Source organism: Epargyreus clarus, unplaced genomic scaffold (genome assembly GCF_041222505.1).
Source record: "Epargyreus clarus isolate Ecla_fem2 unplaced genomic scaffold, WU_Ecla_fem_2.2 ptg000009l, whole genome shotgun sequence".
Lineage (NCBI taxonomy): Eukaryota > Metazoa > Arthropoda > Insecta > Lepidoptera > Hesperiidae > Epargyreus > Epargyreus clarus.
Genome location: NW_027332217.1, coordinates 11,088,264 through 11,105,624, shown reverse-complemented (window position 1 = coordinate 11,105,624; position 17,361 = coordinate 11,088,264). Strand labels below are relative to the sequence as shown.

General features: G+C 32.7%; 3 protein-coding genes across 5 annotated transcripts; 1 reads left to right on the top strand and 2 right to left on the bottom strand.

Annotated features, from left to right (window-relative positions):
- Nucleotides 1-1,221: 1,221 nt before the first annotated feature.
- Nucleotides 1,222-9,184, bottom strand: in (inturned planar cell polarity protein). 3 transcript variants are annotated; one of them, XM_073076722.1, is made up of 13 exons: nucleotides 8,953-9,184; nucleotides 8,712-8,884; nucleotides 8,299-8,438; nucleotides 7,181-8,116; nucleotides 6,825-7,066; nucleotides 6,359-6,449; nucleotides 5,844-6,027; nucleotides 5,262-5,517; nucleotides 4,848-4,944; nucleotides 3,148-3,233; nucleotides 1,968-2,150; nucleotides 1,669-1,821; nucleotides 1,222-1,476 (listed from the first exon to the last, which is right to left on the bottom strand). In XM_073076722.1, the coding sequence occupies exons 1-13, from the start codon at nucleotides 9,051-9,053 to the stop codon at nucleotides 1,371-1,373; spliced, it is 2,748 nt and encodes a 915-aa protein (XP_072932823.1). In that variant the 5' UTR covers nucleotides 9,054-9,184; the 3' UTR covers nucleotides 1,222-1,370. The 3 variants fall into 3 exon arrangements, with proteins under 3 accessions (XP_072932823.1, XP_072932824.1, XP_072932825.1); XM_073076723.1 differs by having other exon boundaries at nucleotides 8,712-8,879; nucleotides 8,953-9,090; XM_073076724.1 differs by lacking the exons at nucleotides 8,712-8,884; nucleotides 8,953-9,184 and having other exon boundaries at nucleotides 7,181-7,476; nucleotides 8,299-8,435.
- A 1,144-nt stretch (nucleotides 9,185-10,328) lies between these two features.
- LOC140744986 (uncharacterized) lies at nucleotides 10,329-15,154 on the top strand. Its single transcript, XM_073076720.1, has 10 exons — nucleotides 10,329-10,801; nucleotides 11,391-11,534; nucleotides 11,632-11,718; nucleotides 12,131-12,346; nucleotides 12,669-12,821; nucleotides 13,185-13,410; nucleotides 13,605-13,906; nucleotides 14,628-14,757; nucleotides 14,836-14,889; nucleotides 14,958-15,154. The coding sequence occupies exons 1-10, from the start codon at nucleotides 10,550-10,552 to the stop codon at nucleotides 15,011-15,013; spliced, it is 1,620 nt and encodes a 539-aa protein (XP_072932821.1). The 5' UTR covers nucleotides 10,329-10,549; the 3' UTR covers nucleotides 15,014-15,154.
- Nucleotides 15,155-15,295: 141 nt separating this feature from the next.
- LOC140744985 (uncharacterized) lies at nucleotides 15,296-17,057 on the bottom strand. The gene has a single exon (XM_073076719.1). The coding sequence runs from the start codon at nucleotides 16,949-16,951 to the stop codon at nucleotides 16,052-16,054; it is 900 nt and encodes a 299-aa protein (XP_072932820.1). The 5' UTR covers nucleotides 16,952-17,057; the 3' UTR covers nucleotides 15,296-16,051.
- Between the last annotated feature and the right edge of the window lie 304 nt (nucleotides 17,058-17,361).

Genomic DNA, 17,361 nt, shown 5'->3' with positions numbered 1-17,361 from the left:
ATGTAATTTTTTAAATGTGAATAATAATAGGTCTTTCCAAGCATTGAAGCTATTCTCTGCGACTACTCTGGCCACGTGCTCGGTAAGACATACAGCCACGGCATGACGCGCTCCTTTAGGGATTCGTTTGACCACCCTGATGTTATGTTTTAGATTTGCGAGTCTCTTGTGTAATGGTTCGTCATTACGGTCCCTATCTGTGTTATTTATATAATTTGAAGTAGAAGGTATATTTATTTTTTCTATACGGGGGACATGAATGCGGCTGCAATGAATTTTTAATCCCCGTTGGCCTTTATAAAATTTATTATCAACACAGATAGGGCATCGTAATAACGAATCACTAGACATCTATTAATTAAAAAAGAATAAAATCTCTAAAAAAAACCTGTACAAATAATAAAACACTATAACTATGTCTTATTCTAAAACTTATAATTTATTTAAAGTAAATGGGCTATATTATTTATAATTATATACTAAATAAAGTTAAAAACACAGTTTTCTGGTACAAAGTAAATAAAAACAACAACACTTTTAACTGCTTTCGAACACTGGACTGGACACTGGATAGTTGCAAAAACAGAAGATATAATAGTCGGAAGATATTTTTACGATCACGAGAAGCACTTGAATAGATTTTTGATTTGGTTTTCTCCTCTTTTTGTGGTGTGATTGCATCCTTGTCAAATTCTTTTCTGTTGCAAACAATGGCTAAGATGATGGACACTATATTGGCAGTAATAGTTATAGGCACTTATAGCACTATTTATTCAATAAGTATAACTTATTAAAATCACATAAATATATTATTTTATTATTTAAATTGAAATTTTTTCGGAGCTTTAATTTTTCCGTGACACTGTCATTGTCATTGAGGTTGAGTACTTCCGGTTTACCGCGTATTTCAAATGAATATTTTGTTAGCAGAGATAATTAATACCGTCATAATCGCCGTAGCTATACTTTCTTTAATTAAGTAAGAATAAATTGTTTCGAAAGAAGCTAGTGTATTATCATAATTTGCAAATGCTAGGAATTTTAATGGATATGGACAAATTTGAGAATGTTACAATTTTTGCCGTTTAACCTCATAAAATAATAATGCTACTCCTTCCTTGCCACCCATTAATAGTAACAAAATTATATGGTCACAATAAAAGACTGATATTTTTTAATAAAAATATAATAATTCTTAAATATATTGAAAATGCTTCATGGACGGATAATAATTTAAAGCTACAATACAGTAAGTAATACTGATATAAAATACAGTAAGTAATAATAACCTAATATCAAAATAAGTATATGTTCCAATATTTTACTTTCTTAATAAAAATATTTAAAATAGTAGTATAATAATACAAATATCATTCTAAGTAAGAAAGCAGATAGGCAACTTCTGTAAGATCTTGTGGCACTGACTCGTGATAACATAAATACAGCTCCCGTGGCTCTGGCTCGCTAAAAACTCGCCTGCAAATCATAAAATATTCATATTAATTTGAAATAATGGGACAATGGTGTGGTGGCAGATAAATGTCAACTTATTCTCCCGTACTTTTGTCCTTATTCCCAATTACATTTCAGATAAGTTATTCATACTTACATATCATTACATTGTAAAAATGGTTTTAAGTAATCCCTAATAATATGATAGTATCTTACCCAACAACCCAGAAGTAAAATGGTTCGACATTCTTCTTTGTAATCCCACATTGATGCAGAATTTCGGGGGGTGCTTCAAACAGCATACCATATTCTTTAACAGCCACTAAAATCTTGTTCAAAGGATTTGATGGTGCTTGGTTCTTTTTAAACCTGCAAATTCAATTATAAAATGAAATTTTATAATATAAAATATTGACGACGTTTATTTTTCAGTGACTCATTGTAATATAAATTACATGCTTTATTTTTCTTATATGCTTCCGCAAAAGTCGCTAAATCAAACCACCAAAACTTACTTAATGCTGTGTTGCAATAGTTCATGTATCTTCTTAGATGCAGATCTAAAAGTTTTTACTATGTGTGAGTACAATGCGTTGCTGGCTTGAGCTTCGATACTTTTCATCGGCGCTATTAAAATTCCCTTTTCAGATTCAAGATGCACAAAATGGAATAACACATTGTCTTCTCCGGCCGTGATTCTATAAAAAAACGAAAATAAAAATGCGTTTTTAAAATATTTGTATACTATACTATATTCTATACTATACATTCAAAACAAGCATAAATGACGAAGCATAATGACATAAATAAAGACATTTTTCGAGATTGATTTGGGATTCATTTTAAAGGTAAGGTTGAATGTACTAATCTAATCATATGCTTTCTCCTTATATACAGTAAAACCCGTTTAAGACTATTTCATAGGGACCCGACCAAAAATGCGTCTTAAGCGAGAAAGCGTATTAACCGGGATAAGGAAAATAAAACTTAGTAGTAATAAATTATGCATTTATACATTACCTTATGATTAATATAATTAATTAATTATGATTCCCCCATTCCATCGGGTGTTATTTGCTTGTCGCATTTGGAGGTAAGTAAACAAGCTTGATATTCTTTAGTTCAACAACATTCGGATGAGCGGGACAATTATCAATTAATAGAATTATGCGTCTACTTTTAATCTGGAAGTGTTCATCTAATGATTTTAACAAGTCCATGAAACAAATGCCGGTCATCCAAGCTCGAGATTGTGCATAATATGTTACTGGGAGCAATCTTAGTAGTAGTAGGAGTAGATTTATTGTTCGGCCAGTTACAAAATAGGCGTATTAAACGAGACGGCGAAGCGTATTAAGCGTATGAAATGTATGAAAACATGTCTCAAAATGCAGGGACTTGCGTAAAATGGCGTATTAGCGAGAAATCGTATTAAGCGTGATCGTATTAAGGGGGTTCTACTGTAGTTGCTTACATATTCATGGGCCTTAGGAAGTCTACAATTGGACCTTTCATAACAACATTTGTATGTACAATCGAAATGCCGTTCATGTTCAAGTCATCATGCCATATGATACATGGCTGATGCTCAAGGACTTAACGTTCCCAGTGCGTGTCAATTCTTTTGTTGAGTTGTCCAACTCTAGTTATATTATATTATTTTTAAACAGTACTTCTTTCATATACAATACATACCTATGTACAGTGACGTGATCAAGTTCATTTAACAATGACTTCCTAATATCACTCATATCTAGATTACCACTTGCTCTACTACCATCCTGTGAATTGAAAAGTTTAATTACAGTTTCGTAAACAAATTAACTGGTTAAAAGTTTAATTAAATATTGAAATTCTTTAAAGTTTAATTTAATCCAATTATTCCGTCATAACAAAAATTTACCAAAGTTGTTCCACTCATCCAGTAGAGCAACCTTGGCTTCTGTAAAACTATCTGCTTGTACGAGGGTGCGTTTTTAAGTCCGCGGAATGGCAGGGTTGGAGGGGGGATAGCGGGCTCGTTAAGGGCGGTACGTGTTAAGTGACTCATAAATAGTATAAATATAAAGTTTTATCACAATTGCATCATTAGTTTTAAAACTATCGACAATTAAACAACTCAATCCGGAAGAAAATTGGAAGTATGGAGAAAATCGAGCATCGCGCCGTTATAAAGTTCCTTACCAAGCAAGGAAAGTCTGTGCAAATCATAATGGAAGAGATGTCATCGGTTTACGGGGACTCTTGCCCTGGAAAAACGATGGTTTACAAGTGGAACAACCTTTTTAAGCAAGGCAGGGATTCACTTGAAGACGACCCACGACCAGGACGGTCTGTTGAGGTGACCATTCCGGAAACGATAGCGGAAGTCGAAAAATTAGTACTGGAAGATGCTCGGCTAAAGAAGAAACAGCTTGCAGAAATGGTTGGAGTATCGGATACAACCATTTTTAAAATTCTGCATGACCATCTTGGCATGACTAAGGTCAGCGCGCGGTGGGTGCCGAGAATGCTCACGCCGCCTCAGAAACAACAGCGCGTTGAATGTTCCCGTGCGTTTTTGAACCTCTGTGGAGAAGATAAGGATATTGTACTGAATCGAATTGTTACTGGAGATGAAACTTGGGTTCACCATTGTGAACCTGAGTCTAAACAAGACTCCATGCAGTGGCATAAAAAGGGTACAGCACCTCCTAAAAAGTTTAAGGTGTCACAATCGGCCGGCAAACTCATGGCGACAGTCTTTTGGGATGCAGAAGGAATTTTGTTAATAGATTACAAAGATAAAGGTGTCTCTATAACCGGAGAATATTACGCAACAATCTTGGAGCGGTTAAAAGAAGCCATCAAAGAAAATAGACGAGGAAAATTATCCAGAGGTGTCCTGCTGTTGCACGACAATGCGCCCGTACACAAGAGCCGTATTGCACTGGCTGCCCTGCATAAGGTGGGCTTTGATATTTTAAATCACCCACCCTATAGTCCAGACCTGGCTCCCAGCGATTATTGTCTCTTTCCAAAAATGAAAAAAGAGCTTCGTGGAAAGAAATTTTCTACAGACGAAGAAGTAAAGGACGCAATTTCCTCGTATTTTTCCGACAAGGACAAAACATTTTTTTATGAGGGTTTAAATAAGTTAATACAAAGATCTGAAAAATGCATTCGTCTTGCAGGAGAATATGTAGAAAAAGAAAAATAATTTTGACATTTTATTTTCGCTCCTTGTCCCTCATTCCGCGAACTTAAAAACGTACCCTCGTATGTTAAATAAATGAAGTTAGTTTAAAAATATCATAAAGGTTGACTACTAACCGCCGTTTAGTTAGTGACTCTACACTGCAAAGGGAACAAATATTAACAGAGAAGTAAAATAGAAATAGACGTTATTACTTCACCTGTCTATCCCAATCGGAGTCAGAGCCAGAGGAGTCTCGGCGATTCTTCTGCTCCCGGTCAGCCCGCCGGCCCATCACACGGTCTTCACTGACTTCACTGAAAGAAGATAGTTTACTCGAGGTAAAGTATGTATTCTCTACGTCTTTCGTAAATTGCCTCAATAAAATGTTTCTTTGTAGCCGTTCACAGAAGAATGGAAAGCGGGTACTTTTGACATTATTCTATAACATATTGATTAATGTAAAACAAATCAATATTGTAAAATTATTATGTCCCACTTCAAGGTAGACCATTAATCCACGAGAGATGGCGCCACGCGTATCCTAAAACACGCTGTCGAAATTTCTAAAAACATTATCTTATCTATAATGTGGGATAAATTCTTATTAAATGTTAAATTACAAAACCATTACCTATTACTTTTCATACTGCCAGAATCCTCCGAGTAGCTTACATCCACATTGCTAGAATGCCTATAAGTTTTCTGCGATCCATTGTACCACTGTCCATACAGGCTGTGGTGGCTACTGCTATGGTAATTATTTATGGATGCCTCACTTGTACTCGAACCCATGTTAATTTGTTCTGAAGAGTTGTGACGTCTTTTCAAATCCAGTTGCGATTTCGACAATTTGAATGTTGAAGACCTCAGAATATCGGATTTTGAAGCTGAAATACATGTATGAATAAAAGGATATGTTATTTCAATTGAGCTTGATAAGATTTTTTTTATTTATTTATTGAAGAAACTTTAGAAGATATTTTGATTTATTTCTTAGTAATAGAAGCAAATCTACGATAAACTTTAATTATGATGATTCCGTTCATCTTACCTGAATTTCATAATTGGTGTCAAAAGGAACCAGTAATTTAATCAAGAGCAACTTTGCTTTTTCTAATACAAAAATCAAATGCTATTAAATACAATAATACACAAGAAATTAAGAAACTTCGAATCAGTTTGCATCTAAATAATTGAGTTAAGAAGATCTTACAATTACTATCTCTTATTTTCTTCCCATGTTTTGTGAGGTACTGCGGCGAAATCTCAACTTGTGGTTGGGTGTTGGAGGCGAACCACGACGCTAAGTACTTGTTGAGACCCACGTCGTAGAGAAGCTCTACACAACTCTCACACTCTTCTACATAGAATGGAGATGGTGGTGTCGCTCCAATGGCCTATAAATCATTTTTTTTTTATTCTTCGATGGAGAATTACAGTTAAACTAGTATTAGGCATTCGGAGTTTCTTCTTTTTTTATAATCTATTGTGTTGATATGGCAAAAAGGCTACCTGATAGATAACAGTCATAGTTGCCTATAGAAAATGCAACATCAGAAGAGGTGCAAATATTTGTTAATTGGTATTTTATTTGAAGACCGGCCGGCTTTGAAGACCATATGCAACAGAAATCGAATGTAAATATTTGCCTGGGGAGGACTTAATTGGAATGCCTCATAAAAACAGTGTAGTTAATATTAAACTATAGTACACAAAAGAAGGACTTACATCTTCTGTACATCCACCAGCTTCCATTAATGTTGCTAATATAAAGTGACCCTTGCCAACAATAAGAATAAACCAACGGCCATCTGGAATTCTGAAAAAATAAGAACAATTGTTGTATATACGTGACTAAGATATTTTACGTACTGAAAATTTATATTTAGATATTTCGAACCAAATTAATTTACACATTTCTGAGTTATTACTTTGAGAATAACTCAGAAATATGTGTATAAAATGACAAAAATTTCTATGTGCATCGAAATAAAACTTTGTTTATTGTTTTACATTTGATCTATTTGGCTGATGTGTTGGTAAAAATTATAAGCCTCCTATGACATTCTATTTAGTAATATCAATTTATTATTAAACCACTACAAAAATACCCCTGAAACCAAGACAGCAGCTAACATACTTTGATTCACACTTTTAGCCATTATAAACCAATAATTTTATTGTTATTGATCACCTGTAATCATTTCCTTCATGTTTACTTTGATTTCTGTGTTCGTTAATAAATACTTCTCTCCACATAACCAACTTTTCTAGTTCCTTTACAGCACTCAATTTTAATATTCCATTTAGTTTTAAATAAGAATGTATCTCCATCAAATCTTCATCTTGCAAGTGAGTACTCAATAAATGACTGGAGTAATATAAACATGAACCTATAACAGTATAGAGCCTTTGGAAGTTTTCCACATCATCCGTCTGAAATAATATAGAACAAGCAGCTTCTTAAAATTGAAAATGTTTGTATCAGGTTATATTTGGAAACTAACATTTCAAATTGTGATAAAAGTCCCTTTAAATAAGTATTCTCACCCATTCTCTATAGTCAGCAGCTTCTAATTCTGTTATTGCATCATCAACCTGTATTTTAACTTCTAGTGGCAGAGAAACTGAATGAGCAGCTAGAATATCTTCAAAATGTGTCAGATTTTTTACATTTTTATTCTTGTTGTCAGTCTTTTCTCTATCATTCCCAAAAAGTAGAGTGATAAAAATCCTCGAAAACAATCCATCTAGTTTATCCACATTGTTGGGTTTTGTGAAACAAGATTTGAGAGAACCATACAAGAATTCCAACATCTTCACAATATCAACTATAGTCCTTTTGGCTGCAAATAGATCTAAAAACTTGTTAGGAATTGCAAACAATAGCAAGTCATTATAATGAGATGCATATGCAACATTTATCAAAGTATTGTTGAATAATACTGTAGATGTCACTGGTTCACTGGTTCCCAGAGACTTTGGTGCTAAATGATTGAGTGTGACATAAGCACCTCTTGTGTTGTATAGAAAATTTTGATTGAATGGTCTAGGAAAACAGTACAATACTCCTTTATCATCATTGCCATGATATTCTATGTCATTACAGCAAACATACAGTACTGAGCACATAGATTCCTTTAAAAAATGTATCAAACTATTTTCAATAGGACTTTTTGAACTTAACAATTTTTCTACATCAAATTTAAACTCTTCTGTGACAACTTGGAATGTCAGTTTTGGGCTTTCATGATCCTCAATCACTCTTTGTAGAACATTGTTAATATTGTATGAGTTGACTTCAATTCCATTTATCTTTTGTAGACAATATCCAATGTTGACTTTTGGAGAGTACATTGCTTTAGCTTCAGGCAAGAAGTCTGCAACCACTAAAGTCTTTCCATCTGCATGAGTTCCCAAGCTCAAACCAAATAACTTTTCTATTTGACAATTTTTATCACTTTGAAATATCATTGTTTTGCTTACCTGTAATTAAGGGTAAAAAGTTTTCATAGTTTCTTTTTTCCAAAAAAATAAATAATAAACCTAATATTTTTAGCAAAATTTCTATTAATGCTCTAAGTAGTTCTAACAAAAGTATTGAAAAACATGTAACTTCCTTTATGATACTGGAGTATGAAAATTAAAGGCCAATTTTAAATACTTACCTGAATAATAACAAGTTTATTATTGTCTTCCACTGAATATTTCTTTGTGGTGCTTAAACCAGATCTGCCTACATCAATTTTCCCCAATGCATTATCCTTAAATTTTGGCTTTTTTGACTTCAGTACTTTGAATATCCTACCTAATTAAAAACAATTGAGAAAATGTATAATGATATTATTTCAAAATGGTATTTACATAAGTAAAGCAGTGTTGTAAGATCTATAGGAATATTCGTTATGCTTGTGTGACCTATTATATATAACAGCAAAAACTGCTGAATGTATATAATCATGATCATTTACTGGTAAGTACAAATCAAAAGAAATTAAAATGTTGTATGTTTTCCTAACAAAAAGTCATCAACATATTGACAATAATTTCAGATGCAAATGAAATTAACGGATTTTACTACCTCTAGTAGACCGTCTGGTTGAAGACCTCTTGAAATCACTTCTTAATTTAAAAGTTTCACAGTTTTCAAGCAACGGTGCTTTAGAATCATCGGTGCCTTCATTTACAGTTTTCACTTTTATAAAAACCAGTTCTCCATCTTCCCCTACGTCGGAATCCCATTCTGGAACTGAGCTAAAAGTAAAATTACAATAAAATAGTCAGTTTTAACACAGTTAAATAAACAAAAGGTATAATATCACCTTTCAGAGTCTGAATATTTAGAATCATCCGAAGAATTTGTCCAATCGTTATCAGAATCGCATGGACTTTCATAATTGTTTTTTTTCTTATAACTATTCATGATATTTTCTTAACAGAGTTTTAGTTATATAGTTTCAGATGAAATTTGAAAGCTTTCATAAAATAAAGTTAAAAGTTTTGATGATCAGATGTAGAAGTTGAACTTAAGCTTGTCAATGTCAGATGTTATGGCAAAGTTCAGTATTGTCAAATGGACAACGACGATTGACAACTTCCCTTTTTATTAAGGCCTGGCAAAAGAACGCGTACTTGGCGCCGCGTTAAAATATAATTTACGCCTCGTTCTAGCGTCGCCTACTGTAGGTGCTACATAAACTACTTTTAGTCTTATGCGTCATAACAAGGTATTTTACCAAGTCATACCACGGGTACCACATATGGATAACAGTTTTGGAGAAAATATACTCACTATTGAGATGTTGAGTGATTTAGATGTGGAATAATTTTAATAATATTTTATATCACGGCGTGCGTAAATGGACGTTTTACGCACGCTTCGCGTGCGCAAAACCCCCATTTCCGACCCCGTAATATAAAATTTTATACAACACGCGGACGAAAAATGTTTTTCTGACTCGTGTGATTGCAGTCCTCGCCTGCGGCTCGGCCTGCAAACTCACACTTGTCAGAAAAAAATTTTTCGTCCTCGTATCGTAATGTACTATTTTGTACTATTGCTATTTATTATCATTCTATATATAGACCTACAAGCTATGCCCCACGGTTTCTTTTTGCATGAAATCCTAACAATTAAACATCAGCTGACTACCAGTAAAAGTGACGACAAAATCAGTCCAGCCATTTCGAAGTTTTGTTGAACCAATGTTTTTTACTGCCTGTATAGGTTTAGTAAAAAGATGTTATTATGACATTAAGAACAGAGCCTATATGGTGAGATTATATAGAAGTATGTCCGATCGTGTACCATTAATGTAAAGTTTTTGCAAATGTACAACACTCTGCGACAAAGCTTCTTAGTGTTAGCGTGGACAGAACATTGCCCGCGTAAGCACTGTTAGGCCTTTTGCTACTAACTCAATATAACACATCTCGGCGCGATAGCACAGCGTCAGGATCTATCGCTCTTGCGTCATGATGCGTGTAAATCGTGTGGCCGGTTCTTTAGAGTATCGTTTTATAACTTTTACGTGTACCCAAAAACATACTTATTTATCTCCTGTTATATTTTTATAGTAATCATGGTAAAATATTAAAATTATACACTTTTTAGCACAGTTACGTTGGCTTCTCAAAAGTATTATAATATGATTAAAAAGCTTAATTTTATAAACATAAAACATAATCTGTAAATTAAACTAGCAACACTGTTAGCTTATTTTGGCACAAACATTCAAAATGAACGAAATCATGGATTGTGGGACGCGATAATTATGAACAAAGAGTATTTAATTAATTTATTTATTTCATTTTTCATAACCATTTAAGAATGAACTTATAAATAATATTTATTGAAGGTTCATATAAAATCTTGACCGTGTTCCAGTATGTGTTTCACAAAATTTCTTTCACGTGTCAATGGAAGATCAATTTAAAGAACGGTGCATGCCTACTTCTTCTTCATTTACTTTAAATGAAGAGAAGCCCGGCATAGCTCAGTTGCAGAGCACAGATTTATACAGTGACATTAACTATCGTCTTATACATCCGGATATTCCTAAATTTCCAAAGTCAGGTACTGTGAGAAATTCTTCTGCTAAAAGTTACATAGAAGATAATAACTTTGATGATTGTAATGAATCTTTGGAACCCTACTGCCACGTTAAACTAGTAAGTTATAAAATAATTATATACCTATTATATTTCTTTACTAAATGTATGATAATAATAATCGCAGTAGGCAGGTACTAACAGTACGCCGCGTGAACCGAGTTCAATACAAGCTCGGCTGTACGGCGTAATTTGCTTCTGCAGCATTCATGAAGCAACGGCAACGTTTTCGTGGACTGTAGGCCTTGAGGTCTAATATTTTAGCAATCACATCATAAAATTGGTATATAATTTGGTGCTCGGCGTAGGCGTCGTAGTACTCGTTCTGTACCGCGCAAATCAGTTAGAACTATTTGTAAATCGTTAGTTTCGCATGTAGAAATAAAATGCTTCCATCTATTTGTCCATTTATGAGCCGGTTACTGCTGGATGCGTCAGTTTTACTGCAGTCATAGCATTTGGCTGTTGATCATTCTTTATACTTACCATTGTGAATTTCTCCATTCGCTGCCGTACCCACACTATACCACAAGACATATACAAGAAAATACACATTTGTGAGAATATTAGATAATTTTAAACACATCATATAAGAGTGGTACGCTTTATTAATTTTTTTAGGAATAAGATCATTTTTTTTTAATTCCAGGATTCAATAGTTAAATTAAAAGACAGTACAAAGAAATTGCTGTGCTTGTTGGAGGAGATACAATCTAAAACACACTCAAAATTAATTAAACACGATGAATTCCTTACTTTGGATCATTTTACTAAGTCAACACCATCAGCAAACGTAACTATTTTTCTTTTGTGTTATTTTTAAATATTTTTGTACATTATTGTGTTCTATAAGTTATCATTATTAAGAATCAAATATTCCTTATTCATAGACTAACCCAGTTGCCGACAATATAAGCATTGGCGTATTAAAGAAATTAGAAACTCAAGCAAGTAATTTAGAAGCAATCTATGTCCAGGTTTATTTGTTTTTTTTTTTACTATATTTCATAAGCCAAAGAAAAATGTGAGTGATGACTAAATATATTTGCAATCTTCTATTTACAATAATTTGATTGATCTACTAAATAGATTTTAAACCAACTTAATTATTATTTCTTATTATGAAAATGGTTTTTGTATAAGATAGTAGTAGATGTAGAAGAAAATATTACAAATGATTAAATTCAAAGTAATCAATATTTGGTCATACGTAATATCAGTAACCACTCCAAAATAAGTTTGAACTTGTTCCCGAAATCGAAAATTGCGCTTCATAGAATTAAATTACAGTTTACTTCATTACAACCTTCAAACCTAACTACCGAAATAAGTATTTGCGGCAATAGAACCACTCTACCACCCTGATAGTACCTATTTATAATAATCTAGGACGAAGACGACGACTGTTCAGTATACAAAAGGCTGACAAGAAAATGCCACTGCTTAAATCAAGACGACTACAACGATTTAGTCATACATTTCAATGAGGAAACTAAATATTCCACGAGTACTATTGGCGAAATTATAAAGAACATGCGAATTCTTAAAAAGTTTTTATATATGGGTGGTAAATACACGAAACATGCTCTGATGTTTTTAAACGAAGTGAGTGAATTAACCTTAAACATCAAATACTTACCTATACCTATTCATCAAATATTTATCTAAGGAAATATAACAACTTCCATGAAGTGGGATGAACCATGATTAGAGTTAATTCTACCCTCCGTTACCACCGTCCGTTAATGAAGTAGGTACTCAGTTGAAACACGACTTATTTTTCCTACCACAATATTGAAGATGTCATTTGAAACTCCACTCGTAGCGTCGTAGTTAAGAATTTTGTAAAACTTGATAGAAAACCAATTTACAATATGTTACGTACATACAGATGGTACATTTATCTTATATTTTACTAACATTCCAGGGTCTTTCAGAGTCTCCACACACTGAAAAAGTAGAAATCACACAGGGTTGCTCACACTCAGACATCTGTAATATTTTCGATGATCAATCTATTGTCATGAGATGCATATCTTGGCCGTGTAAATTTGATTATTATGGAGACACTTTTACACAAGTAAGTACCCAAACAAAATATGATTAAAATAAATATTTTAAATAATATAATTGTATCTATATCTATTATCTGTATCCAATTGCTATTCAGGATGGTTCTAATACAAGTTCTTCGCGTATTGTGGATTGATTTAATTAGTTATAATAACATAAAAAATATGGATCGATCTGTTGCTACACTTAGGAACTCAGTCTTTTCAATATATTGGGGGGCGTTCAAGTATTACGTAACGCAATTTTTGAAGATTACGTAATACTTGAACGCTCCCCTGTTGAAAAGATAGGTTTATATCTTAGAGCAAACAACCCGTGACATTTCATGTTATGTTACGTGTACCTATGTAATTTTTTTAACATTTTGTAGGCTTTAGCAGCTGGATTACTAAACAAACTTGCAGAGATCGAAGAAGGAAGGAGATATTTGAATTTTAGTTCCAAGATAACGAACGATATCAGAAAAGTCCTGAGAAAAAAATCTGCTGTTTTAGAAATCGATACTATAGAATCATTAAATTCGACATTAAATTTACTAAAACCTCCATTCGTCAAAAACTCCAATATAACTTATTTTTGCAAGTCTATCTACGAAGGTAAACAAAAGAAGCTTATTACCAGATCCCAACTAACAAATACAAACGAATATACTATGCAGGAAAATCAAGACACTACTGATGCCACAAAATAATATACATTTAGACTGATTAGTACGTATCCTAGTTTAGAGAAATATTCTAGGGTATGTACTTTTATGGGAAGTACTTAAGTGATATTTAAAATTTTACAGGTTTTGGACACAAAACTATAAGTGATTTGATAAAATTTCGACAATATATGACATTGGATGAAATGCTAACCCATCTAGATCTGTTGAGAAACTTTAGTAACAATGATAATGGAAAAGTAGAACTGACCATGCATCTACCCGCTATACTGATATTGTTCAAAAATATGCTAACAGAGTTTGACAATAGCGAAATGAATATTATTATAACACACATACTGAATAATGTTGTTTCTAAAAATATGGTAAAACCAAAGGAACCAGAGAAATCAAAAATTGTATCAATCGCTGACACAGCAACTGAGGTGATTATTGATTCCGTGTGAATATAATTAGATATGACTTACCAGACCTCTAAATTAATTGTTTTCTTTTTGCTATCTTCTCATCTTAAAATCCCACCGTTCTTATTTGTTGTTAATTTTGTACCCCTAAACCACTACCCCTAACCCTAAACCTACCGCATTGCTATCATTGCTCTAGATATTTGTTTACCCTTCATCTTTTTTCATATCTGTGCTAAACTATACTAAATAAAATAGCATTCGCATCGAAATTCGGAAAATAATATGAAAGATTATCGGAAAATATAAATGTTTCATACATTTCAATTTAGAACAATTTATCAATAACAGAAGTAATTTACTGAGCAAACAAAGTTTTGGTTTAGACCAAGTTTCTTCCAAAAAATAAGTTTCGGCTTAAGTTTCGGTTTCGGTCAAATCTCGGCCGAATCTTTCCGCTCATCCAAAATATCCTTTCGTGAACTCTAAGGTTCCGTTGCGTGCTGTACCTACTCAATGCATTTGCATCGCACGGGTTTCGTGCCCAATCACCACCAACCAACAAGGCACTTCTGACGAGTCAGACTTTCGTTTATATTTTTTAATCTCAATGACTAATTTGATATTTTCCTAAGTATTTAAAAAAAATGATTTGGCCAAAAGACAAACCAAAGGTTCGGTTCTGGCTGAAAAAAAAATCAGTTTCCATCAGTCACTACAATGAGCGTATTAATTTTTTTAGCCAATTAAAATGAAAAATGAAGTGGTTCAAATTCCGCCAAAGAAAAACCATATTAACAAAAAGATGAATAAACAGAAATTAAGTTTGGGAATTGCACCCAATAAGAACAGACAGCCATTTAAACAACAAGGTAAAAGTACAAGTTTATATTTATTATTATTATACTATTTTTAACCATAGACAAGAAAAATGTTTTTATTATTTCTAGTTTCAGGATGGGAACCCTCTAACTTACTAAACAGATCCAAGAAATTCACCAGAGGTAAGATATTGTAAATAAATTACATAAATTATTTAAAAACCAAATTGTAATATTTTTTTATCATACAGATTTAAGAAGATCTATCATAGTGGTACCAATTGAAATAAATGAAACATATGAATAGCAGAGCCGATGTATTTCAAAAACATAACTACAAGTATATCACAAATTCTCAACCTACACCAACACAGTAATAAATAAATACAATCTATATAACTGTAAATTATGATTATTAATAAATATCCATTATGTATAAAAACCTTATTTTATTAATACACATTTTATTAATACACAAACAGCTACCTTTTGGTAGAAATGACATTATTACAATAAAAATGCAAACCAAATGCGTATTTCTTACAATTTTTTAATCAAATGTAAAAAGGAATGTTAAAAGAGGACATTTAATTTTTTTGTTGATCACACACATGTCACACAAGATTAGAAATCTTTAGACTTGGTAAAAAAAGGTACTGCTATGCATGCAGATAATGTATGTATAAATTGATGTACATTAGAACTTATATACAACTACCAAAAGATAGTCTTTCGAAAAAGTTTTGCATATAAAACTACCACATACAGAACCAAAAAATATAGCTTAGTCATATTTTTTATCTCCCAAATCACAATATATTTATACTCCATAATGTATTGTTATACTATTAACAAAAATATTTTAGACAAAATCTAATAACAGAAATAACTGTGAGGAAATATATTGTGCTAGGCTTGCTGGGCTGAAGATTAATTAGAATTTGTTAGGTTATTTGCAAGGTTCTTGTGAGGTCAGTTTGTTTACTTCGTAACTTTTGTACTTTAAGTTGATTTTAAAACAAAAACAAAATGCTACAATAGAATTTTATTTTATCTGGCTTTAGGTTTTCTTAAGCTATGATAATATTCAAAAATCTTTGGTGTAAAGCCATAGATTTTGTCTACAGATAGGCGCTGCGTTATTGAACCTTTGAAATATTGAGTAGGTATAAGAATGCAGACAAGTAAGTGCAACTACACTAGAATAATATTTCTGTAAAATTTCACCACTATCATAAGACATTATGGATAGCCGAAACATTAAAAGCCCTATGTCTACAATAATAAGTAACCATAATTACAATGAAATCATTGCAAGTATATCTGTTATGTAAAACCAATTCAATTAATCAAATGATCTATCATCATATTGATTTGGACGATGTTGTGTCCGGTCATAATATGTCAGGGTTCTTTTGTTTTGGGGAGGAGGATTACTCGGTTTAAAAAACATTGCTAGCAATATATAAAACCCACCAACAATTTTACTTAAAAAATCCAAAAATCCCAGAAACATGGGAGTAGAATTTTTAATCAAGATCGACAACTCTCTCACAAGAGCTAAAATGAAGTTACCAAGGAAATTGACAAAAGACGAGCTCCCTGTAAAAACTGCTATTATAAATACAAAAATAAATGAAAAAAATTCTTTTACATTACTAATAGACAAGGCACTTTTTAAACTATTTACAACATCACTGTAGGTTTCATTATAATTCATTGCATTCCTGACTAACTCTGCACTGCTATCTTTGGTTTTTGTCATCGATCCAGTAAGTATTGGTTCCAGTTCCAAAAACGCTTCAGATATATGTCTCAAGCATTTTAGGAGAATGATCACTTCGTTGTCTCTGAACTTTATACTCTTTATTTGAAACCAGAACGGCCCGAATGGTTGGTTATCTATTTCAGTACAAATGCAAGTCCCGGAGGAACTGACGCCCAAAATATCGGCATCACTTATACCAATCCAATATGAGTCGGGACACACCGATCGAAGTTTGTGTTGCGCTTCCAATAAATCTTTCTTTAGATCCACTTCGGCCGCACTCACCAATACGACGTCACGGTATCCAATTCGCTGATCTATTAGCCTCCTTTCTAAATACCGACCCAAGAATATTCGCGACTTCAATAAATCTTTCACGTAATTCTTTATTTTTGTAGTGTCCATATCGTCGTATGCCAACATTTGTGATGACGCACCAGACGAGTTAAACGATGAACTTAACCCCGAAACAATCATTTTGTTCTTGTTGTAATAGTAAAATAATGTATAAATAAAAAATAATTTAATTAAAAAACATATATGATTCAGAGACACAATAACAATAGTCACAAACTGTCAGTGTCACAAATGTCACAATGAATGTTTACTTGATAGTTGTCTTACCCTTGTCAATACTTGTCATAAGGTGTCAGATATAATGTCAATGTCAGTAGTGTATTATATAATTTTTGGTGTGCTCTATGGCCTCTATGAATGTAAAGTCATTTTGAACGGGATTAACCGTTTATTATAATTTTTGAAATATCTAATATATTGTTTAGAACCATACCTTTAGCCTCATAGAATGCAAACTTGACGTACACAAGTTTGTCTTTCGTATTGTACTTTTCTCATTCTACTAGTGTACGAAGGTGTATTATCACTTA

Bases quoted from the DNA above. Each gene is read 5' to 3' on its own strand.
- in (XM_073076722.1), bottom strand. From the start codon at position 9,053: ATGAATAGTTATAAGAAAAAAAACAATTATGAAAGTCCATGCGATTCT. The intron at 4,945-5,261 runs GTAATGGTTTTG...ATCTTCTTTCAG, and splicing joins GGCAGTATGAAAAGTAATAG to TGAAGTCAGTGAAGACCGTG. The intron at 1,822-1,967 runs GTAAGTTTTGGT...TTGAATTTGCAG, and splicing joins CTATTGCAACACAGCATTAA to GTTTAAAAAGAACCAAGCAC.
- LOC140744986 (XM_073076720.1), top strand. From the start codon at position 10,550: ATGGAAGATCAATTTAAAGAACGGTGCATGCCTACTTCTTCTTCATTT. The intron at 13,411-13,604 runs GTAAACAAAAGA...AAAATTTTACAG, and splicing joins TTGCAAGTCTATCTACGAAG to GTTTTGGACACAAAACTATA. The intron at 14,758-14,835 runs GTAAAAGTACAA...TATTATTTCTAG, and splicing joins ACAGCCATTTAAACAACAAG to TTTCAGGATGGGAACCCTCT.
- LOC140744985 (XM_073076719.1), bottom strand. From the start codon at position 16,951: ATGATTGTTTCGGGGTTAAGTTCATCGTTTAACTCGTCTGGTGCGTCA.